This window comes from Sitophilus oryzae, unplaced genomic scaffold (assembly GCF_002938485.1).
Source record: "Sitophilus oryzae breed Bouriz unplaced genomic scaffold, Soryzae_2.0 scaffold_1586_pilon_pilon, whole genome shotgun sequence".
NCBI classification, from domain to species: domain Eukaryota; kingdom Metazoa; phylum Arthropoda; class Insecta; order Coleoptera; family Curculionidae; genus Sitophilus; species Sitophilus oryzae.
Window position 1 is genome coordinate 373,339 of NW_022146265.1, and position 25,067 is coordinate 398,405.

Genomic DNA, 25,067 nt, shown 5'->3' on the forward strand with positions numbered 1-25,067 from the left:
TATTATAGATTATATTATATTTGTTTCCCAGAATAGGAGCAGTATAATTTAATAAATAAGTAATAACAAATATGTTAAAAACGAATATAAAAATGTTCCAGATATTTTTTACTATTTAGAAATATGTAGGTATATCTGTTACTGTGTAACTATGTGTGTAGATAGATTTGTTAAAAATTAATGTTAACTTTGCTACGCTTGATCAGTGCCGACTGAGCGCCTATATAAACGCTCAATTTGTAGACATTAGTTTAGTTTTAATCATCTGCTGATGACGCTAACAGGGTTAGCGAAACGCCCGTCCAGTGCCAAAGTAAAAGTGTTTTGGTGTATTGTGGCGAATTAGAGTTTTATTTTGCTGTTGTAACACCAAAGGTTCCAACCCCCAACTGTAATATTGAGAGATAAACAATTTTTATGCAATATTTCATTAGAATTTGTTTACCTGTCAATAAATGATAAGACTATCGTCATTCATAAGCTTAAAAAATACTATATTACTATATTTGATATAAATTAAACTTTTAGTAACGTAATAGAGGGCACAATTTTTAAATTCATTGTTGCCAACCATGGATATATTCGGCGCCGGGCTAACTAACTGGAATTTAAATTTCCCACTGGGGATTCAGGTGGTAGCTCTGCTGTAAAAAACGTCAAGTTGCCACATTTAATTATTTATTTCCTGACATTGTCATTCGTTTTGACACTTTATTTTTGTATTACGAGTTTTTGGCTTAAATAAATAGTGTTGTGATACTTTAAGCTTAAAAATGTTTACTACCAGAGCTTGCAGTCGAACATTGTTCTTTTTAGAACCTCTTTTAGTGCGAAGTGGTACAAGATAGCTTAATAGCCGTAAAAAACTCATCGCAGCTTTATTAGAATATTTTGAACGGGAAAGCGGTAGTACCTAATGGCCCTTTATGTCCGTTAAGTGCTGTTAAGGAGGTAAGTTTTGTTGATGTAAATAATATACTGTTTATATATTTACAATTAATTTATTTTTGTTTCCTAAAATATTTTCATTAAAAGAAAATATGTAAAAGAGGGCAACGCTGTGCCGGTCAAACTTAATCACGTGACTAAATGTTTATTTGAAATGAATTATAGGGTTAAGTCTGTCCAATGAGCTCCAATGAGAGGATATACCGTATGATCGAATAAAAACGGCGTCAGCGATGGCTATGAAATGACGATCGATGACATTTCCCATATAATTTTACATATAAAATGACAGCCATCTTCATTTCATAGCCATCGCTGACGCCTTTTTTATTCGATCATAAGGTATAACCAGAGTAGGTAGATCGCCGAGTAGCGACAAAAACTGTCGGTCTTTTGATGTGTTTGACAGATAGACTATGTATTTAACTGCTCAACTTATGAAGTGGTCCTATAAACATGGTATACACTGCTCATAATTTGAAGTGGAATTAATTATAAAGTTTTATACATATTTTTTTTGTTTTGTTTTATCCTTATTTCTAAATTTGAATGTATAAAATATCTTACAGGTAATAAATAATTAAAAAAAAAAACGATTCGTTGCCTGAGGTATACTTGAAATAAAGTGTATAGAGATATTTGATAAATGGCAACAGTGGCAACTTCGCTTCTTCATATGACAGATAACCTACTTATTTCGCGCAGCCGCAAAGAAAACTGAAAACGAGACTGTCGCTACTCGTCGGTTTACTTACTCTGGTATAGTATAACCAGTATAACAGTGACAATTGTCTCTCATTCTAAAGCCCCGTTCTCAGAACTACGCGCTGTCGCGTGCTGTTCTGTCGTTGACTGACGCTTCAAAGAACCAATGAGAGCTGTACTAAATTTAAAATCGAGAGCTGTTTTTAAGACGCTTTTTTTCAGACGTTTTTAAGACACAAAGAAGAGAATTTTATACAAATCTCATTGGTTCTTTGGCGTGTTGCTGGCAACAATACAAAGTTCTGAAGAACAAGGTTTAATTCATAGGTGACTTGTATTTCCTGTTATTTTTTGGATGTCGTCTGTCAAAATCTTCCCTGACTTGTTGCACAGACTCTATATTTATATGAGTCTAAAGCTTTGTATAAAGGTCCAAAGACCACTCAATAGAAGTTTTTGATCACACTGTATATAAAATTTATTAATTATAATATTATAATAAATCAATAACCAGCGCCATTGTATAATTTTCAATATTTTATCACATATTTTATATTTTTTTCATAAAAGTGTTTAGTACCAAATGTTCAATACCCATGAATTATCCATAAATGTGTTCAATACCCATGAATTATCAGAAGCTTCAGAATTATCAGAAATCATCAACTCACAAAAAATATTAAATATAGAGAATTAAAAGAAATTAAAGTCGATTTAAAAATATTTGAACCAATTTTAGAAATGATATAACAAAGTGCTATGACCTCATCATTACAGTGGCCCTGAAAAATAATGGAAGATAACTGTCTATAGTCTATTGATTTCATACTAACTGACCTAGAAACTTCATTGGGTTACTGCATTCCTTCTGCGGTTTAATTGACCCAAGAATCAATAAATAAATGGATATCTAAAGATTTCATCTACGATATACAAAAAGTAACAGAGAAGACTCAGGTTTTTATATTTAGATCATGAAATATGAGTTACTTCCTGTATACACAACAGGAATGGATGCTGTTAAAAAAATATATTTTTGTTGTATTCCAACTCACTTATCAAACAATTTTATGCATAAAATTGATCTACGTTAAAATATTCCAAGTTTTTAAGGTATACCTATTTTTATTAAATGGCTTGGGTGTGGTGAGCCTATTCCTACTTTCCTGTAGCATAATTAATTCAATACCAACATAATCTAACTTACTTACTTTTTAATTCTCCAATAATTTAGTCAGAACAGGTATCGATATTGGTACTCAGGTTTCGTTGAAAACGCCTGGAAATTTATTTATTGATATTTAAAAATATTCTTTTTATGAAAACAGCACACCGCACCCAACAATTTCAATCGCTTATCTGTCATCTATCTGTCAAAAAATATATATGTCAGTTTTTAATCGAACTACATAGGCGACATCTATCAGCTAATAACTGAAACTCTTAGTTTTTTAATTCAATGCTTACCTGATTACTCAAGAGATGGGGCATGTAAGGATAAATAAAAACGTCAAATATGAGAAATTCTGTCAAATTTCTCAAAAATAAACATTTTCATTCAAGTATTGACAGTGTAAGATCTCATCTTCAGTTCTTGAAATCAAAATTCCAGTGAAATAATATCTAAAATATTCTTTTGTTACCTTTTCTCTTTTTGAAAAATATTTGGTGATCTCCAGTGTATTTTGGACAGTGCAAAAACGATTTATTAAAGGCTCGTTGCGTCATGTCATTTTGAGACCTTGATCAATCTGAAGGACTACGTGTTTGAAAACAGACAATTTTATTTCATACAAAACTAATAAATATATTAATTATGTCCAGTGTTCGGTGCAGTTTGGCTACTGCTGGAAAATATGCATTTGCTACTCGTAATTCGAAATTACAGCAAGGTAAGACCATTTCTGTCAGCTCGTTTTTAAAAAATACTTTTCACTAATTAATTCTTTTAAAAATATTTTCATAAGCAATTTTTAATCATACTGACGTATTTCCTACGTTTGTGTTACTACATGATTACTATCACAATTTTTTGGCTGCTTCAGAGCTGTTGATATTTATGCACATATGTAAAATGTATTTATCTCCTACCTGATCAAATCATACATGTATTTATAACTTAATATAAAGTATTCTATAAATTCTAAACTAAAAAAAGCAGCTTAGGGAAAGCGTTAACTTTCATTTGCAATATTTATCTGTACACTGAAAGAAATAACATGTTTACTTTGCAATTTGACTTGTCACCAACTAGTGAATCTGCATCTTTATTTTTACGAAAACAGTGAGGTTTATTGGCACTAGTTTTTTGTTATCAAAGATATAATGAGTATTAATTTTTATAATTAGAAGAGAAAAATACATCAGACGGTATCTCTTAGTAATTCTGAATAATATGTTACAGTAATATATCTAAATTGTTTTTTATAGGCATTCTAGCTGCTATTTACCAAAAGCAAATTAGTCAGAATAAGAATATCTCTACAGGTATAGTTTTATTAAAAACTATTGGTGCTGGAGAACCCCCGACAAATACTACACCACCTACAAATAATACTACGACTAACAGTGGTGGGGGTAATGGTAAAAATAAAAATACACTGTCTTGTCCAAAATGTGGAGATCCTTGCACTCACGTTGAAACATTTGTTAGTTCAACAAGGTAAATATTTAAAATAAGATTGTCAGGTGTCTATATTTGATATTTGTTCCCTTAATAGGTTTGTTAAATGTGAGAAATGTCACCACTTTTTTGTTGTGTTAAGTGAAGTTGACAGTAAGAAAAAAGAGGGAGTTGATTTGAAAAATGGACAATACAGAAAACCACCACCGCCTCCTAAGAAAATCTATGATTATTTGAATAAGCATGTAGTGGGCCAAGAATATGCTAAAAAGGTATAATTTTTTTGCAAGTGTTTTTTAATATATGGTCTTTAGATAGAGTTTTGTGAATGTTTTTGTATATAAATATCTTATATAGGTCCTATCTGTAGCCGTATATAATCATTATAAACGAATTTATAACAACACACCAAACCCGACAAATAATAGACAAGATATGGCAGTAATGGAACAGGGACCTCATCAAAACATGACCCATCGAGGTATGCCTTATTTGATTCTGTTTCTGTTTTTATCATTCAGTATCATTTTTTTTTTCTATTCTATTTGTTTTGTCTGTTTTCATTTTTATTTTGATTATACAGTTTTTTCACCTGAATGTACAGGGCGATTCAAACTTGGCGCCTTGGGTTAATTAGTTGGTAGAGGGAATCGAAAAGAGTCTGGTTAAAAGTATATTTTTTTGCATATAGCGTATATCTTTGGAATTAAAATGAAGAATGTTACACGATCAAATGTATTTTATTCTGAAACTATACTGTCTTTTTCTTGTAATTGAAAATAATATATTTATTTAAACAGTTTTTATATATCTAAATCTAATATCTCTATCCCTAAAAAGTTAGCAATTTTAAAGTTAAGAAATTTGTTAAAGCCTAGTTGACACTGTCAAAGCGTACTCGCATCAAATACTCTTGGACGCCACACGGTGGATCGAGGTATAGGGATATAGCGGTCATAAATAGAAAAAAATACTTTAATAAGTAATTTGTAGCCCAGCTGCTCTATTTATGGTGAAAAGAAAAATATCTATAGAATTTTTTATAATTTTAATTGAATTTTAGCAAAACGTCGCGCCGGTCTAATTATGACTGCAAAAATTATTTTTTTGTAAAGCGTGTCATTTAATAATATCGGTAAAGGTACACACCTGTAGATTTACCGTTATCGCTTAGTAATGATTTCTGGTGAACTCCAAAAAATGTTTTTCTTACATTAAGAGCCCCACGCCCCCTCCTTTAAAGGGTGAACGTGGGGGATGGGTTTCGGGAAATGTTTGGATTGGGTGAGCAAGTGAAAGGTGAAAGAGATAGGTTTATAAATACTTTAAAAATCACTTCTTGTATCACTAGCTGTTTGTTTAGACCTTCCTTAATAAAAAAATTCAAGTTCCCCCGTGAAAAAATAAAATAACAAGATACTAATTTAACAATGGGATCCAAAAAATATGTTATATCCGTGCAGACGAAGAAGTGTTTATAATTTAATTATGTTTGTAAAAAGTTTTATTTTGTAAATCAAGTGATTTCCATACTTAAAAGAAACTTTAAACAATACTAAAATAAACCTGAAGTATAAAATTAAAAAAATATATATTTCACAAAACAAAAAAACTAAACCACCATTACAACTCTGAACGTAAAAGTAGAAAATAATATTTATTTAAGAAAACATATTCTCAACCAACTCAGTAATATGTTCTATAAAAGGAGTTCTTTAGCTTCATCATCCAGCTCTAAACATTCACTTTTCTTTCACATATGCCGAAATGCAGCAAAATAAGGGTCAGAGGATATCAGGAGACAATTAAAAACATCTTGAATTGTGGCATACCGTGAACATTTTCGACTAATAGAGAACAACGGCATACGGTCGAATCGGCCTACAAACACGTAAACGTTTACGTACGCATGCGCATTTCTTATATTTTCTATTTTTTATACACGTAAAAGATTCTTTACGTCTACGTATACGTGCCAGGAGCGGCCGACTCGACCGTATGCCGTTGTTCTCTATTAGAGAACAACGGCATACGGTTGAGTCGGCCTACAAACACGTAAACGTTTACGTACGCATGCGCATTTCTTATATTTTTATTTTTTATACACGTAAAAGATTCTTTACGTCTACGTCTACGTGCCAGCAGCGGCCGACTCGACCGTATGCCGTTGTTCTCTATTGTCTTTTCTGAAAAAACGTAACTTAAAATTGTGTTGCGGTCTATTAAGAAACACGGACTACTTCAAATAAATATATCGCATGAATAGGCAGAATTCGGCAAACCATTTTTTGTTTATATACAAATACATTCCTCAAACAATATTATTTGCGATAAGAGGAAACGTAGATAAGCGTCGATAGTATTTTTTTGGTATTTTGAAAACTATAAAAATATGGATAAAAACGACGTTTAAAAAAAACATGAAAAATTAATACATAATAATAATTTCAGAACTTTCTTAGTAATAGTCCAAAAGTAGAGAAAACCTTTTCTTTAAAGTATAAAAAATAATAATCATCTCGGGTTTTTTAAAGCCTCCAGGAATATTTAGATTCTTATTTGCTATCACTAAGCGAAAAAGACAATTAAATGTGATGGGTTTAAGAGAAAAAAAAACATGGTTACAAATTTTATTCAAAAAATTTGTTGTTTTTTTTTAAACCAATGCTATTACTATTCAAAAAGTTTAACAGTGTGTCATATAGTTTAATTTTTCCAAAATCACTTATGACCGCTCTTTAACATATGCAAGTGCCACTGTGCGCCACTTGGATTGCATCCACCGATTTGAAATCGGTTGGTATGATCCACACACTTATCACTTTTGGGGTATAAAAATAGATAACCTACTCTCAGACCTACTGAATATACATATAAAATTTCATTAAAATCGGTTAAGCCGTTTCGAAGGAGTATAGTAACTAAACTACCATCAGCCCCTATTAAAAATAAGGGTTGATGGAAGAAGGGTGAAAATTTAAGGTTGTATGTATTTTTTAATGCCACATCATAAAAAAATTAAAATAAAAAGTTTTGTTCATAAAGTAAAAACAAATTTGCGGTGGGCTACCGTTATCACTTAGGGGTATATAAAATAGACAACAACCTATTTTTAGACTTACTGAATATACATATAAAATTTCATCAAAATCGGTTAAGCCGTTTCGGAGGAGTATGGTAACTAAACTACCATCAACCTGTATTAAAAATAGGGGTTGATGGAAGAAAGGTGAAAATTTAGGGTTGTATGTATTTTTTATTGCCACATCATAAAAAAAATAAAAATAAAAAATTTTGTCCAAAAAGTAAAAAAAAATGGGATGGACCACCCTCATCACTTAGGGGTATAAAAAAATAACAACCTATTCTCAGACCTACTGAATACATATATAAAATTTCATCAAAATCGGTTAAGCCGTTTCGGAGGAGTATAGTAACTAAGGGTATTAAAAAAACGACCCCTATTAAAAATAGGGGTTGATGTTAGAAGGGTGAAAATTTAGGCTTGTATGTATGTTTTAATGCCACATCATAAAAAAATAAAAATAACAAATGATTATTGTTAGTTCCCAGTAGTTAGTATGCACAAAAAATTCGTGGATGTTTGGGAAGGCTCGAAAGGAAACGATTATGTGTGCGACGTTTCGCGACTTTATTGTCGCTTCTTCAGGCACTATAGGAGAAGCAATTTTTTAAAATTATGAAAATAAAATCAACTAGCCACTTACCCAAAACATATATTAATCCATATGCCTACAAACATTCATGGCGATTCCAACCGCCCTAAGACACATGACGAACGAACAAAAACTTGGGGTATTTTTTTGCCCAAATTTTGGGGTATGTTTTAAAAAAAATGCTTCTCTTATAGTGCCTGAAGAAGCGACAATAAAGTCGCGAAACGTTGCCAAAACATAATTGTTTCCTTTCAAGGCTTCCCAAACACCCAGGATTGTTTCTGCGTAAAAATAACAAATTTTGTCCAAAAAGTATGATCCACACCCTTATCACTTAGGGGTATAGAAAATGGATATAACAATCTATTCTCAAACCTATTGAATCAAAATCGGCCAAGCCGTTTCGGAAAACTGTAACACGCTAATTTTTAGATATTTAGTGCCCGGGGCCCAGACCCCCCCCCCGTACTGCTGGGCACCCACCAAGAAATCCTGAATTACTTGAACTCTTGGCTACGTATTAATTTTTATTTGCTTGTGATACAGTAAAAATGACGTTTTCTAGATTTGTTTAGTTAATATTATTTTGTTGTGTTCAAAAAATGTGTTAATTTTGATTTTTTTGAAAATTTGTAGGTATTTAAGTAATCTACGGGAACACGGTTTGATAACCAAGTCTATGAAATTTATTGATAGAGAAATTCATGTAAACGTTTTATTGAAAAAAATGCTTTTTAAAATTATTTTTCATTTTTAAAAAAACAAAAGCCCTAAGCCACCCCTGGGCTCAACCCCAGGCCCCCCCCTAGACCCACCCCAGGATAAATTGCTAGTTACACTAATGTATTTACTCTGTTTTAGTTGGACAGTGTGAGCAATAATTTTTAAAATTAATATTCTATAATAAATAAAAAAAAAACAAACTTTTTAGTTTGTAATTACTAAAGTTGTAATTATAAATTGTTTAAAAAATATGTTTTTCTGATTATGACAAAACGCGGATGAATGAAAAACGAAATAGTATATTAAACGAGTTTCGAAAACGACGTTTTGTACACGAGTTCGACAGTTTGTTGGCTCGAGCCACAAGTCGAACGAGTGTACAAAGAAGTTTTCGAACGAGTTTTTTACGCTATTTTTTCTACGACTACAAATTAGCAGCAGACTCACTCAGTTTTTGCCACTTTTGTGAAATAATTTGCGATGTAATGATGACACTTTTCTGACGGCTCCGTTGCGTTTGGCGTTTCAGCTAAACATTGGAGGTTAAAAAGGTTAAAGTTGGCACATGTCCTGTGCAAAATGACACATGTCGTTTTGCACAACACAACAGTTTGCAAAACGCCAATTTCAGATAGAGTTTTCCGTGTGTCAAACTGCATTTTCTAGGCTAGTCGTAAAATAATTGTGATGACATCACACTCACTATTTTTAAGCAATTCCAAAGCTCCTTTTTGAATCCTCTCCATAAATTTTTCAATTTTATTTACCATTTTACAACTATTTTTATTACCCAGTTCGTTGGTTGCTCAAGGCGGCAATTTAAATCAGCCTGTACCTATTCATTTTTTTGCTCAAAGTTCGTCAATGATTTTTTTATGTAACACAGATTTGCTCCATATAACAGGCATGGCACATAGCTCAATGGGACTCAGTTTCAGCCCTACAGAACCTCCTTATTCAAAGACGACGTCGCAAAGCGCAGTTGGATCTGATATTCTTGATAGAACTACGCATGAATTGAAGCTAGAAAAGAGCAATATTTTATTACTGGGCCCTACAGGATCAGGTATAAAACAGTTTAAATTATAACTTTAATGATAAGAAAAATACTACAATATTTATTTTTAAACAAAAAATCAAGTATTCATATAATAAAGTATCTGAACCTCACCAACTTTAATGTAAATATAGTTCACATCAAATAAACTTTCAGTCACGTTATTAAGCTTGACCGGCGCAGGATTGACCTTTTTTACATATTTTTTTAATCAAAATATTTTACGAAACAAAAATAAATTAATTATAAATATATAAACAGTTATTATTTACATCAATAAAACTCACCTTCTTAACAGCACTTAAGGGATATAAAGGGCCATTACTACCGCTTTCTCGTTCAAAATATTCTAATGTTAATATTCTAAGTTGCCATGAGTTTTTTACGGCTATTAAGCTATCTTGCACTAAAAGAGGTTCTAAAAAGAAGTGTTCTATTCCTAGTAAACACACATTTTTAAGCTTAAAGTATCACAACACTATTTATTTAAGCCAAAAACGCGTAATACAAAACTAAAGTGTCAAAACGAATGACAATGTCAGGAAATAAATAAATGTGGTAACTTGACATTTTTTACAGCAGAGCTACCACTTGAATCCCCAGCGGGAAATTTTAATATAATAAATATAATTTAAATTCCAGTTTGTCAGCCCGGCGCCGAATATATCCATGGTTGGCAATACGTAACTAAAAGTTTAATTGATATCAAATATAGTGTTTTATTTGGATTCACTCTATTTTAAACATTTCATGTAATAATGACATCAATTAATGATAATTAACTTCTCATACAAAATCATGAAAATGGGCTCTTTCACAAAAAATAAAATACCCAATTCAAGGACAAAATCTGAAATTGACAACTATTTTTAGTATATTTATCCAAAAAAAAAATAATTCCATGACATTGAATAATTTTTTTATAGGCCCGCAAAATTGCTTTAATTTGGAATAATTTTAAAGTACCAATTGATGACGTATGAAAAATACGCCCAATCACATTGCAGAACCGTGCTCGTGCGCCAGCCAACAACTGGCAACATTGCGATTTGATTTGACGTGCATGTTGAATAATAAATTTGAGGTTAAGTTTTTTGTTTACTCCTTTGAATAAGAAGACTAAGGAAGGAGCTTAATGCTATCCATGTATTCATGCATGGTGGGCGGAAAAAGCTCTCTAGGGTGGGGATCCTTGACAGTTCTGTTTGACGATTCATTTGACACATTTGAATTTGATTTGAAATTTTGTGGATTTGTCAGTCTTTACGGAACTTATTTTATGTTATTTATTATTTATTCTACTACTGATAGTTGTATAAAGGTAGTAAATCTAGATGGAAATTGTGGCAGAACTTAAATTAACAGTGACATTATCGCGATTTATCGAAAAGACTCTAAAATAGTTGGTTGTGTAGCGTGCGGTAGATCTCGGCAAAAATTGAGTGAAATAATGGAACAACTTTTCGCTAGTAAGTGACTATATAATATACATACGTGTAGTAAACCGATCATTTATGAAATTCAATTAAATTAACTAAATTATATATTTTCTTGCATTTTAGCTTTTATTTACTCCTTGTCAAAGATCAGATGTCAAAGAATTTTGATACGTTAATTTGACTTACCTGCTTTAGTAGCGTATCGGATGTTTGTGTTAATAAATACTTATTATAACTTATCTATTTTTATTAGAATTATATATTTTTATAACAATTTTAATAACTACCAACATTTATTCACAACGTAAAATAAAATAACAAATTATTGAGTCTACCCTACGTCTTCCCTACATCATAGTTTTAAATTTTTTAAATAAAATTAGAACGGCACTGATAAGCTGGAATTTAAGTCGGCCATATTTGAGGCCCATCGCGGTGCACCTAAGATTTTTGATATGCTCCTTCCTTAGTCTTCTTATTCAAAGGTTTACTCCATTTGTGAAAGCGTGTAATCAAATTTTAAGTTTTAAATTGTTATTCTTTGATAATTTGTTCCGACATGGTTGTATCAGAACCTGGATTCGAAAAGGCGTCATCTGATAACCTTCCTAAAGTTGACGCCGAAATGGTTAAATTTTAAATGGGCCGGCATGGTGGCCCGGCGGTGTTGCCGCTTTTCAACATGTGTGACGTATTAAACATAAAGTGGGGATTTTTATTCTGGGCTTTTTTGTTTTTATTTATTTTCTTAAGAACGACTTCAAGTTTTTCGAAAGTGAGATAGCAGAAAATTCTAGAATTAATTGCTTTATTCAATTATGCAAATTCCTAAATATAGTGAAAGAGCCCATTATATATGAACATAAGTTAGGAATGTGTATTTAACATATTTACTTAAACATAAAAGGTTCTGATAGGTAAAACATTGCTGGCTCAAACAATTGCACAGTGTCTTGATGTTCCTTTTGCAATTTGTGATTGTACAACTTTGACACAAGCCGGATACGTAGGTGAAGATATTGAGTCAGTTATAGGAAAACTTCTTCAAGGTAATTTAAAAAAATATACAATATGAAATTTTATAAATACAAAATGCGATTTTATTTTATTTCAGATGCTGGATACAGTGTGGATAAAGCTCAAATTGGCATAGTGTTTTTGGATGAAGTAGATAAAATTGGTGCTGTACCTGGGATCCACCAATTAAGGTAAGTGAAATGTTTATAAGTATGTGTCATAAAAGAACCTTTGCATTAAAATGTAACACAATTGTTACTGTCAGAGTTCTATTGTTGGACAGATTATAGTCAGTTGTGTACATTGTATGCCAATATGTTTACAAATAATGGAACAGTTTTTATTATTGAGTTATTGAAAAAAATATGTGGTCAATTTATTATGTTCACTAACATAAAATGTCATTTTGACAGATATGTGTATGTTATAGGGCAACTGTTAAGTCATGCGACAAATTGTAAAATTGCACGTCGAAGGTGTGAAAAGTTGGGTTAGATAACAAGATATTGGAAAGGATGGAAGAGAAAAAGTTGTTCAGTTGTCAATTTTTAAAAATTATCAGAGACTTAAAATATACTAAAGAGCTTTTAAAGCGACGAGTTACCATCACTTAGTGAGTCTTAAGTGCAAATATTTTTAGGTATATTATATTTCGACCTCAGAAACACAATTATGATTTTTTTTTGGCGAAAAAAATATGAAAATTCGGAATTTTATGAAAAAAAATTTGGAAATTATTTTAGCTTTTAGTTAAAAAATATAATTTCTTGATAATATGGCAACATAGGTAGTAGATTAAATTTACAAGAAGGAAAACCCAAAAAAGATCCAATGGTTTTCAAAATTTTAGCAAAAAATCATTTTTTTTGGAAATTTTCAAAGTAAAATAACTCGGTTAATATTGGACTTATTTGAAAAACGATAAAGAGAAAATATATGTTTCTTTTATCGTGATCTACCAGCCCTGAAAACATTTGCACTTATTTAAGACTCACCCTGTATAAGCTATGATGTCACTATCAAGCCCTTAAAAACGTCATCATTTGACATTTGCAAAATTACGGTACTTGACGCAGTATATTCTTTGGATACTTGCCAGTCTTAACCTACTACATTTAAAAAAAAATACTTTATTTATATTTGTTTTATAACGCAATCATTGAAAATCAGTTTGTTACCAAGGAAAGGATGCACCGGTAGTCTAAAATTGATAGATATAAATAGATAGATTCCTAGAGGTGGCTCTCGGTCTGATCCACTGCGATCTTCTCAGATCTATTGTGGTCCTCGTCTGATCCTTAGATTACATTCCTCAGTCCTATCCTTTTCACAAAGTTTAGCAACTTGGAGACTGAACCCTCCATGTAGCTCCCTGGCAATGGCCTATCATTGCCTATTACCGAGAACCGTACATTTGCCAGGCTGTCGCACCGATATGAAATGTGTTCTGTCGTTTCTTATTCAGATTGGCAGAACCTACACATAGCTTCGTCCGTCAGTTCCATCAGCTTTAGATGCCTATTCAGCTTACAATGCTCTGTTAGTAAACCCACTACAGCTTTGACTGTCTTTCTGTCCTTGCTTATCAGGTCTACCGTGCATTTTAGCAAATGTTCTACAGTGAACTTTTTCGTCTGTCTCTGCCCTGGTGAGTCTCCACCATTCTAGAGATTTGTTGGCCACCCTTGGTTCCATGGAAATTCTCGTGACTGCTTTTGCAACGCCGCAGAACGGTTCTGGGTCTATGAATGACATTGATGAGCCTTGCTTGACCCTTTCATCTGCCTTTTCGTTACCCTTGTGACTCTCGTATCTAGTGTACCTGGTATCTAGACCAACCTAACAATGCTACGTTCGCCTAAAGTATTTAGAGCACGCACACAGTCCCACACTAGTCCAGAATTGACCTCCGCGGAGCCAAGTGCCTTCAGCGCTGCTTGGCTGCCTGTGAAGATGACCACAGAACGATTTGTTCTTTGTTGCCTTATTATTTCTTCTACGCAATAGTAGATTGCCGTTATTTCTGCCTGGAAAATTGTGACATCCCTAGATAGGCTTACGTGGAAAGATCTCCCTTGTTTCGGCCCTACTATCCCAACTCCTACGCCTTCTGACGTTTTTGAGCCGTCTGTATACCAGGTTGCCTCAGCTTGAATGGGTTAGTGATGGGTTGTTATTTAACTATCTGTTATTTTATAACAATTATTTAGAAATAACATAACGCAACCGTTACTGCTTTTAAAAAATAACAGATATAAAATAACGACACGCAGAGATCGAGTGTTCGTGAAACGAAGTCGGCGCTCTGCACCTCCACGAAATTCGATGCTGCTCGAAACAATTCCAAAAAACAACTAGTATGGATGGAAAACCTATTATTTCGACAACCATCGATACAGGCGGCGAGATACAACGGACAACGGAGTGGGGTATGCGCTACGGCGCGGCGCGTCGTGTTGGGCTGACAACAGCTTAAAAATAATAGGATATAAAAGAAGCAGTTTTTTTGAAACAGTTGCGGGCATAACGCCTGGCTGTCGAGATAACAGGAGTGGGAAAGGAGCGCTGCTGCATCGATCGATTGTCGATGGAGGCTCGCAACGGGTTGGAGAATAACGCATCAGTTGTTTTAGCTATGTTGTTTTTTTACCTGTTACGAGCATAACAGAACGGCGTTCGAGATAATCGGAGGTTTGAAACAGGTTGGAGAATAACGCGTCAGTTGTTTTAGATACATATTGTTTTTCAACCTGTTACGAGCATAACGGGCGGAGGTCGAGATATTATGGCGCTGTATGTTTCAATACTTTGTTATTAAGTTTCAATATTTAAGTATTTATTTATTCTAAAAAATTTTCAGAATAATATTTTAAGATTTTTTAAAAATGTATACAGGGTGTTTTGAAAAATCTGGTCATTGATTAATCACGATCCTGCTTAAAGCCCTTGACGTAAAAAGCTGATTTTTGGAAAACGGATTGACGTTAGGGTGTAGAGGTGCGATAAGAAGAGATTTTTCGAAACTCAAATTCTAAGGGGGTGAAACCACCCTCAAATATTAGAATATTTTTTATTTAAAAACTGGTGAGTTTTTCGAAAAAACTCTTAAACACGTATATTTTATTTTGTTGTTTTACATATTTTGAGATTTTTACAAAATATATACAGCGTGTTTCATGAAATATGACCACTGAGTAATCACTATTCTGCTTAAACTGCTTGACGTTTAAAGCTGATTTTTTTGAGTAAACGGATTGACTGTGGGGTGTAGAGGTGCGATAAGGAGGGGTTTCTCGAATCTCAAATTCCAAGAGGGTGAAAACGCCCCTCAAATATTACAATATTTATTATTTAAAAACGGTTAGTCTTTCGGGAAAACGATTGGACACGCATAATTTATTTTGTTTTTTACATATTTTGAAATTTTTAAAAATAATACAGGGTGTTCCAAAAGTTGAGTAATTGATTAACTACGATTCTGCTTAAACTTCTCGACGTTTAAAGCATATTTTTGGCAAATGTGAGAAAATTTTATCCAGTTTGTATGTTAGAAGAGGAGGCGTAGGTAGATCGGAATTTATAGATATAGACGAGTGGCGGTATTTTGGCTTTTTATATCGCAATTTGTAAACAGCGCTTATTTGTAAACAACCCCCGTTTTTAGAGAGGTATTTTAGATAACAATCGATATTTAGAAATGTTATGACACCCTGGAAATACTACCACCGAGCATGTCATTGTTGCAACTGCGTTAATACGCCTGGCGGTGACCGCCTCATATTCTTTCAGATATTTAGCAATAAAATAAAGAAACCTGTTATTTTTAAGCTGTTATTTTAAGCTGTTTTTTATAAATAACTATAACAGTTTCAACTGTTATCTAAAAATAACAGTTTTGCCCATCACTAGAATGGGTACACCTTTACTCCAGTCTTCCTTTCCTGGCATGGTTATATTAAATTTGTTGTAGCTATACCTCGTAGCTGTTGCATCAAGTCTTGTCTTGTCTGCTGTTAGCTCTTCGATCAGCTTCTGGTTAACAGCACTATGCGTCTGGCCTATGTGCTGCTGACCGTGAATTAACCCATACATAACAGATTTGGCTTCGCCTTGTATGAAAATATAGTCTAAAGTTAAAAGAAATAGAAAGTGCACATTTTTTATTGAACAGCATGTCTAGCACATAATAGATTTTTTAATAAATGATAAATTAATTAAAGAGGGTGTTTTGTATTACATGCTTTATCTTACTTTCGATATTTTTGTTTGATTTTTAGGCGGATACAAGTATAAACTGAAATTAATAGAATCTTTTTAGAGATGTTGGCGGTGAAGGGGTACAACAAGGTATGTTAAAAATGCTAGAAGGTACAGTAGTCAATGTTCCCGAGCGAAACTCACCAAGGAAACTGAGGGGAGAGACAATCCAAGTCGATACAACAAATATTTTATTTGTAGCTAGCGGAGCATATAATGGCCTGGAAAGGCTAATACAAAGAAGAAATAACGAGAACGTAAATTATTTGATTTAAATGTCCAAACGGTCCTTCAGTAATTTTTTTTTTCTGTTAAGTATTTAGGGTTTGGTGCACCAGTGTCAGCTGGTCAAGGTAGAAGGGCAGTGGCACAAGAAGCCACTCTTCATTCTTCAACACAATCGGCAGAAGAAGAAAATTCAGAGAAAGATGCTGCGTTACGACAAGTTCAAGCAAGAGATCTCATTGATTTTGGCATGATACCGGTAATACTTGAAGACATATGAGATGTATATTTATATTAATTTTTGGTTTATTATTTTACAGGAATTTGTGGGTCGATTTCCTGTTTTGGTGCCTTTCCATTCATTAGATCACACCATGTTGGTGCGAATTTTGACTGAGCCTAAGAACGCCTTAATACCTCAATATCAAAGATTACTAGCGATGGATCAGTGCCAATTGAGTTTTTCACCAGATGCTTTAAAAGCCATAGCCGCGTTAGCCATGGAAAGGAAAACCGGAGCTAGAGGACTTAGGGCCATAATGGTAAGATTCACAATACTGGCCTTATTTTTTTTAATGACGGCCACAGATAATCGAGCTATCAGATCGTATAATTTATTAATGTTCTAATTATTTTGTGACTTATTAGTATTTTTAATATAAATAAAACAAAGCGTAAATAAAACGAAATATTTTATTAATAATAATATCAATTATTTACAAACACTTACTGAATTGCATATCTTCAAAGTTGGTTAATTAACTTTAATCTTATTTTTTTAAACCAGTACCTTTTGACCTCTCTGCAAGCCACTCAGTAGTACTAAAAGTATATTTTTATTTATCTGTCGTATGACATCTTTATTTTACAGCTACCCCAGTATTTAGTATTATACAGGGTCGCTATATGGGAACGGTCGTTTATTAGGTAAAATATACAAGGTACCGCAAAAAGTTAAATACAAAAGTTATAAGGTTTTTAAATGTCTAGTAGCTATAGTAAACGCCACGAATGTTTGGGAGTGATTCATCGCTTGATGAAGTTAGAATCGACACGCGCGTTATCATTTTTACATTAAAAATGTAAATTTTTACCGCAGACGTAGGTTTTTAAAGGCCTGGTCTAATCATCTGCTTGTGCTCCTTCTACTTATTCTAAAATGTTAGCGTGATTGACAAAGACGATACTATATTGCGTTTCTTTGATTGATTCGTTTTTGTGCGTCAGTCCATTGGTGTGCTTGCAGTGCGACCAATCGGGCATTCCAGTTTATATTTATAACCAAATATATGTTTTGACAAGCCTTTGACAGTTAAAACAACAAATTACAACAGATTATATATTGATTATTATATGACTTGAAACACCACGGCACTGGAATTAAGTTTTATGTGACCTTGAACAGATTAGTTCACATGGTAGCGACCATAGACTTAAAATAAAATATAGACTGAGCATCTCATTCATAAATAGCTGGAACATGCGGTCAGACACTGTCTTGTTATTGTTGTGTTATTGTTTTAGGTTATAACGAGTGCGACACGAGCGATAGATAGGTTGTCTCTGTCGTAACGGTCGTTCCCTGACGACTCTGCCGAGAAACACAACACTGTCTTTCGTTTCTCAAGTACACCTGAACTCTCCGTATGGGTAATTTTTTTATTTTAATGAAGCTATAATTAAATTAAAAATATATCGTATTTAAACTTTTTTATATTTTATTAAGATTTAGGACAGGTTTTTTAAATAAAAGTTTAGAAAAATCGTCTTAGAGTCCAAAAAGGATAAAAATAATAAAATACACGTTATAGAATTTTATAATCGAAATTACGTAATTTTTGAAATTAATAATAAATTATTAACTTTAGTCACACATTTACAACCCCTAATATTAATCAAAACAGGATCTATTCCACAGATATAATAGAATCGGCGACAGGGAGAGAAAAAAAATATGATTGTTGTAATTTTTTTTCTGGTTAAATGATGTCTTATGTAAATTAGAGAAAACATAAATCTGTTCCATTAAAGCAAGGAAGGTGATAGGAAGTGGATAAAATGAAAACTACATTTATTTAACTCGGTACTGTCTTTATTATACCGGGTGCGTCCCAAAAGTGGCTCATCCCCATATTTTTTTTAAAGATTTAGTATGTTAGTACATGACATAAATTAGGATTGATTGACGCATTCAATTGTTTTTGGTCACTTCCTGTTTCACCGGAAATGGCTATAACTTTTAATTTTTAAACGGCACTCTTGGTATATTTCTACTTTATTCGATAGAAAATGACACTCTGAATAGAATGACACATCATATGTCAACTTTTGACATTCTCGCATATGGTTTAATTGTAATTGTAACACGCGGTTCATAACGACAATTTGACTCGAAATACCAAATGTGTGGTATCAATATATTCATAAAAAAATGCTTTTTCCAAATATGCTAATGAGTCACCCTTGTTCCATTTGAAAAAATTGACATATGTATGATTAAAAATACGATTTGTACATCTTTTAACCGGCCTAGACAAGACACGAAACCCATTAGACGATCAAAACTATTTTTCCAAGGCTCCTTCATTAAAACTTAGTTTTTAACAACACCATGGCACCCTGGATTGAAATTTAAAATAGGATTTATTTTTAAGCGACAATGTCAAAAGTTGACATATGATATGTCATTCTATTCAGAGTATCATTTTTTATCGAATAAAGTAGCAATATACCGAGGGTGCCTTTAAAAATCAAAAGATGTAATCATTTCGGTGAAACAGGAAGAGACCAAAAACAATTGAATACGCCAATAAATCCTAATTTATGTCATATACCTACTAACATCTGTTTTTTTTTTTTATCTGAAAAATAGAAAGTTATAGGGGTGAGCCACTTTTTGAGACGACCCGGTATATTAAAAATATTGTTTCATAATGTAATATCATTCTAAAATTCTTGTATGTTATTTTAGATTCTGAAGATAATTTTAGAATAAACCGGAATATATTTTTAATAAAACATTATTAATTATTAACAGGGTTATAATTATGATTTTGTTACAATGTAAGTAAGTAAATAATGTAATGTAAGAGAAAAAATTCAGATTTTACATTTTACTAAAATATTATCTAAATAAGCGCCTTTCTACAACAACGCCACTGACTCCCAATGGGTAAATTGAGAGTTGCCTACCGGTCAAAAAGTCGTTTCAAGACTTAAATGGATTATTTAAGTCAAATTTCTTTTGCAAATTTGGCACTGGTGAACCATATTTTATAGTTCTTGAACAGAAAAAGTCAATAAAATAAACACTTAAGCACTACAAGCTAAGAAAATGCGTTAATACAGCCGGGGAGATAGCGGCAACAAAGCTTTACCGCACACGTGCGACACGTACTACAAGGTAATAAATGAATGAATAGGCTCCCTCGCCTCTAATCGGTGTTGTCATATTGTAAAGAACTTATCCTTTTTAAACAGTATCCGACTTATAATTTAGTAGTATAAGGACTATTTAATACATCTCTGGAATATTAAAACCTACTTTATTAAACTGTAGTATTAATATCTCAATATATGTGTATAACAAGAAAAAAAATATTGATAATATTAAAGACGTGACAACATAGGTTGGATGAGGAAGGCTCGGTCGACTGTACCCAGAAGTAAACATGTGTACAAAAAATATTGTCTGTCCGCGTTGAGATGTAAATAGTGTAGTCTATATTTTATTTTAAGTCTATGGTAGCGACCGATGAATCACTCCCAAACATTCGTGGCGTTTACTATAGTAGTAAGTTTAAGTGTACAGGGTCGGTCATAAAGTTATGGCACATTTTTTTTTAAATGCAACCCCCTGTATATTATTGCATATATCAATTATTATTCCTCCATTTTTAAGCAATAATCGCCATACACATAATGTACCTAAATTCAATACGGAATTGTATACAAACTTTATTGGTGGCTAATACAACTCCCTGTGTCTACATTTATTTTACTCTAAGGTCTACATTCACTTTTCCCTTGATTCTTTCTCTACCTAAGTTTAAAAAACACAAAACACACGTAATAACACAAATCAAAATGCAAAAGCGATTCGAAAATATTTATCATTTTCCAGAACGATTATTTGGCATAATTTGATACAAATAATAACCTTTAATTTTACGCAAATTGAAGGTTATACCGGGTGCGTCTCAAAAGTGGCTCACCTCTATAATTTTTTATTTTTTTCAGATAAAAAACGAAAACGTACTCAATTGTTTTTGGCCAGTCTTGTTTGACCGGAAATGACTACAACTTTTGATTTTTAAATGGCACCTATGGTATATTTTTACTTTATTCGATAAAAAATGACACTCTGAATAGAATGACATATCATATGTCAACTTTTGACATTTTCACTTAAAAAAAATCATATTTTAAATTTCAATCTAGAGTGCCATGGATGTGTTAAAAACACTAATTTTTAATCAAGGAGCCTTGGAAGAATATATTTGATTGTTTTTTTTTCGTGTCTTGTCCTGGCCTGTTAAAAGATGCCCAAATCGTATTTTTAATCATATCTCATTTTTTTTAAACGGAACAAGGTTGACTCATTAGCCATATTTGGAAAAATATCCCACGCTACCACACGTGATGGGCGATTCATATGTCCTAGATTTCATGTGGACACTCTTTCCCACCGCGTAAAACGTGGGCCCACGTGGGATAGCGTGGAATGTGGCCTAATGGGTCCCGACCAATGACTAAAGAATATAAGGACATGTAACGCCCATATACGGGCTGCTGCAGAATTTGTGACCTAAGAGGCCATTCTTTTGATGGCAAACAATGAGTCATCATTTGGTCACCAGCGACAATTTTAGCGATTTTTAATAGTTTCTGTGTATAAACTTTATTACAATGGTGACTAGTTGTTCAGCTTTCAAGTGTAAAAGCAGCAGCGATAAGAAAGAGCCAGGAGTTACGTTTCATAGGTAAATAAACAGTCCACTCCAACTTTTTAGCGTTTTCTTATTGAATTCGATAATTGTTCTTCAATTTCAATTAACATCTATATGTACTTGATATGTGCTATTTTTTTTCCATAACACTTTTGGGACGCACCCGGTATAAAAGGTAAATAAACCTGCCTACAGATCCAAAAAATTATTGATTTTAATGAACATAAGATAAATACATTTACATAAGTAAAGCATGAAAAACAAATAAAAAATAATCGTATACAGAAAGTTTGAGGCTTTTTGGTTTTAGTTCATTAAGTAATAATTGTATCAGGTAGCAGAACGTCAACGGTTTTAATAGACGTATCTGTTGAAAAAAACTAATGTTCTTGAATAGTTGTTTTTAGATATTTTAAATATTTTTTTTATTTGTTTCTGTTTTTGCTTCTGATGACGGGAAGAGATATACTTCCTGAATCGTTAAGCATTTTTTGTCCGTTAGGCAAATTTGTTTATCAGTAAGTCACTGCTGACAAGTTGGTCTCCGTTGTATTACCGCAGCGGTGCTTAAAATAACTATTTTATTTTTTAGATTTTCTAAGAGTGCAAGTAGTGAAATATCCATACATATTTATTTTATGATAATTTAATTAGAATTTCATTATCTCCCGGTATTTAACAATTTAGAGATTCTTAAGAGGCTTATTTTTCGTTATAGGAAGGCTTGCTCTTAGAACCGATGTTCGAAGTTCCTGGCGAAAGTATAAACGAAGTTCACATTAATGAAGACTGTGTTAAAGGTAAATGTGCGCCTATGTACGTAAAAAACAATGCGGAAGCATCGGAAGAAGACGAAATAAACGCAACAATTAGACTTAAGCAATGATACTGGGGGGATATGCACTATTAGGTAATTAGACGGATTATATACCATTTCTATCAAAATTTCATATGATACTTTACAATAAGTATATGTTCAAAAAATAAAATAGAAAACATATTTAAATTTATGTGCTATATCGCCAATATAATAGTGCTGAATGAGGTTTGGAATATTGACGCTTTTTTAACTGTTGATATCGAAGCATTATTCCAACATTTTGATTATATAGTGGATATCAGTATCTATAAAATCATCTAAAATAGATATTTACTTTTGACATACTTTTGACATTGGTTTGTGACATACAAATAAATTTGCTTTCTGCATAATTTATTTTATAACCCTGTAATATGTTAATTTATAATTAATAGAATGAAATTTTGATAGGTAATAGTAAATAATTAAATATTTGTCAAATATTGACAGAAATTGTTATATTTTTAGGTATAGGAAATGCCTGTGAATAATATTTTATTTCATTTATCTTTTAGACACTTGAATTGAAAACTTTAATAAAAATTGTAAAATATATAAGATTAGTTTATTGTATAAATATTGTGATCTTTCAAAAAAAAGAATATAGTTGTTAATATGTTAATATTATTACTGTCATTATTAAAAAATTACTAGTCTTCAGTTTTGGCATACCTTTCAGTAACTACAAAAGTACATTTAAGAAAAAGATCATAAAAACGGAGGAAAAATTAAGTTATTGTGCTCTTGTGATTTTTAGTTATTACGAAAAGAATAAAAACAAATAAAAAAATATAGATATAACTAAATAAACGTTTTTAAAAAATTAATATATTTTATTTACCAAATATACCTTAGATTTAGATAAAACTTAATTTAAGCTATACTTTTTAATTTTAGAAAGTTTATAATAATACTTTTGTGTCTATAGTCGCCGCATCTAAAGATAAAGCTAGTTATTGTTTTATCCGTGAAGGCCTCCTTGGTGTTATGCAGTGCCGCGCTATGTAATTTTGCCAGAGATTTTGCAGCACTATGCTTAGTACGCATGTTAGACTGCAGTTGCAAGACTGTCTGACACTGCATGTCACGCACTTGTGCACATAGATAAATGAAACAAGTTTAGATTGGAAAGTGCCCATAAGGACAATGTAAATACTATTTGGCGCTATTCTTGCAACGGTCGCAACGCAAAGCTTTTGATAATTTCGGATCGGTTCGGCTTTTTTCGGAATTATGTCGCCAAATATTGTTTATTCAAATTTATTATTATTTTCTTTTAATTATATAAAATAAAATACAGTGTGTTGCATACAAGAAACTTTATTTTATATAAGGACATGTATGAAATACCTATGAAACATTGGAAACCGACGGCGACGTTATGCCACGATCCACGATGGTTTTTGCAATTCACAGTTCATAGCACAGCTTTTTAAGTTTTTAATGCCACTTTTTTACACGGGTTGGAGTAAATAAAACTTAAATTAAGCTCACAAGATGGCAATAATTACTTTGAAAATGGACGCTATAAACACTTTTCGGAATTTTTTTCAATGAGGGCGTTTTAGATTTTGAAAGATTTTATAATTTTTGAAGATTCTGACTTGGACAAGAGATATGGACAAGAGAAAATTATTTCTGTTTTTGTTTGCGGTTGTTCTTAGTAACCGCTATAGCAGCGCCAGATCACGTACAACGGTCGCGACCCAAAAGAATTTCGCGACGGGCTTTTCAATATAAACGTTTCATTTATGCTTGTGCGAACCGTTGCGTGGCACTGGCAAAAAATCGTGCACTTGTGGTGCCACCATCGGAGAATATCGTAAACAACCGGCATCGGCATTAATACAGGGTGTCCCAATATTCGTAGTAAATAGTGCTTTTTTCAGATAATTTAAGAACATTTTTATTTATTAATATCTCTGAAACTATCGAAATATATTTACTCGTATATTATGCCGGGTCCAGACCAAGCAGACAAAACAACGACAAGACAGAAACATTCATGTTTTACGACAAAATTGCGACATATCTAATACGTTTCTGCAACATTTTTGTCTCATTTTTGTTTTGTTTAAAAATTCGGAGACTTTTCAATGTCCCGTCTCGAGTCGGTAAAGATCAAAGTGTCTATGTTCGTATATTTTGCGACAAGTTGTCGGCGCAGTGTGGATGGCGTGTGCTGCCAACTGTAGGAGACCAGTGAAATCACACATGGTTAATAAAACTCATTTCCAAGAACTAAACTTTTGACTTTGCGGTGTGGACAATTTTTCTCAAGTTTGTCTTGTCAGAAGTCTCCATTTTTTTGTTGCAAGTTTGTCTTGTTTTTGTCCCAAAATCGTGTTTAGTTTTTGTCGCCTTGGTCTGGACTCGGCATACCATCAGATATATTTTGAAAAAAAATAGAAAATTTTACCACCCTGTATTTGAAAAGTTAAGATGTTTGGGACATGCATTCATAGGAAGTTTTTTTCTTAGAATAGATCACACCCTGTGTAGTAGCGTGTTCTAGACTAGATTTGGATTAATCATTCTAATATTTACAAAATAAACACTCAAGTGTGGGACATTGTATAAAGGAATTT

General features: G+C 32.5%; 2 protein-coding genes across 5 annotated transcripts in view; one reads left to right on the plus strand and one right to left on the minus strand.

Moving 5' to 3' along the window:
• LOC115879730 (spectrin alpha chain) overlaps positions 1-3,023 on the minus strand; it is a 34,381-nt gene extending 31,358 nt beyond the window's left edge. For both annotated transcript variants that reach the window (XM_030896697.1, XM_030896695.1), the window contains exon 1: positions 2,865-3,023. The gene's annotated coding sequence lies outside the window, so the exon portion shown is untranslated. The remainder of the gene's footprint in view (positions 1-2,864) is intronic.
• Positions 3,024-3,178: 155 nt separating this feature from the next.
• LOC115879732 (ATP-dependent Clp protease ATP-binding subunit clpX-like, mitochondrial) lies at positions 3,179-23,302 on the plus strand. Of its 3 annotated transcripts, XM_030896699.1 has the most exons (12): positions 3,179-3,545; positions 4,084-4,315; positions 4,374-4,548; positions 4,634-4,757; positions 9,563-9,742; positions 12,090-12,221; positions 12,287-12,380; positions 16,508-16,703; positions 16,763-16,930; positions 16,992-17,213; positions 22,339-22,530; positions 22,948-23,302. In XM_030896699.1, the coding sequence occupies exons 1-11, from the start codon at positions 3,470-3,472 to the stop codon at positions 22,504-22,506; spliced, it is 1,767 nt and encodes a 588-aa protein (XP_030752559.1). In that variant the 5' UTR covers positions 3,179-3,469; the 3' UTR covers positions 22,507-22,530; positions 22,948-23,302. The 3 variants fall into 3 exon arrangements, with proteins under 3 accessions (XP_030752559.1, XP_030752558.1, XP_030752560.1); XM_030896698.1 differs by lacking the exon at positions 22,948-23,302 and having other exon boundaries at positions 22,339-22,581; XM_030896700.1 differs by lacking the exon at positions 22,948-23,302 and having other exon boundaries at positions 9,581-9,742; positions 22,339-22,581.
• The last annotated feature ends 1,765 nt before the right edge of the window (positions 23,303-25,067 follow it).

What these genes read in the sequence shown, in the direction of transcription:
- LOC115879732 (XM_030896699.1), top strand. Translation starts at nt 3,470, where the DNA reads ATGTCCAGTGTTCGGTGCAGTTTGGCTACTGCTGGAAAATATGCATTT. An exon ending in ACATTTGTTAGTTCAACAAG is followed by an intron (nt 4,316 to 4,373) that starts GTAAATATTTAA and finishes TTCCCTTAATAG; the next exon opens with GTTTGTTAAATGTGAGAAAT. An exon ending in ACTGGGCCCTACAGGATCAG is followed by an intron (nt 9,743 to 12,089) that starts GTATAAAACAGT and finishes AGGTTCTGATAG; the next exon opens with GTAAAACATTGCTGGCTCAA.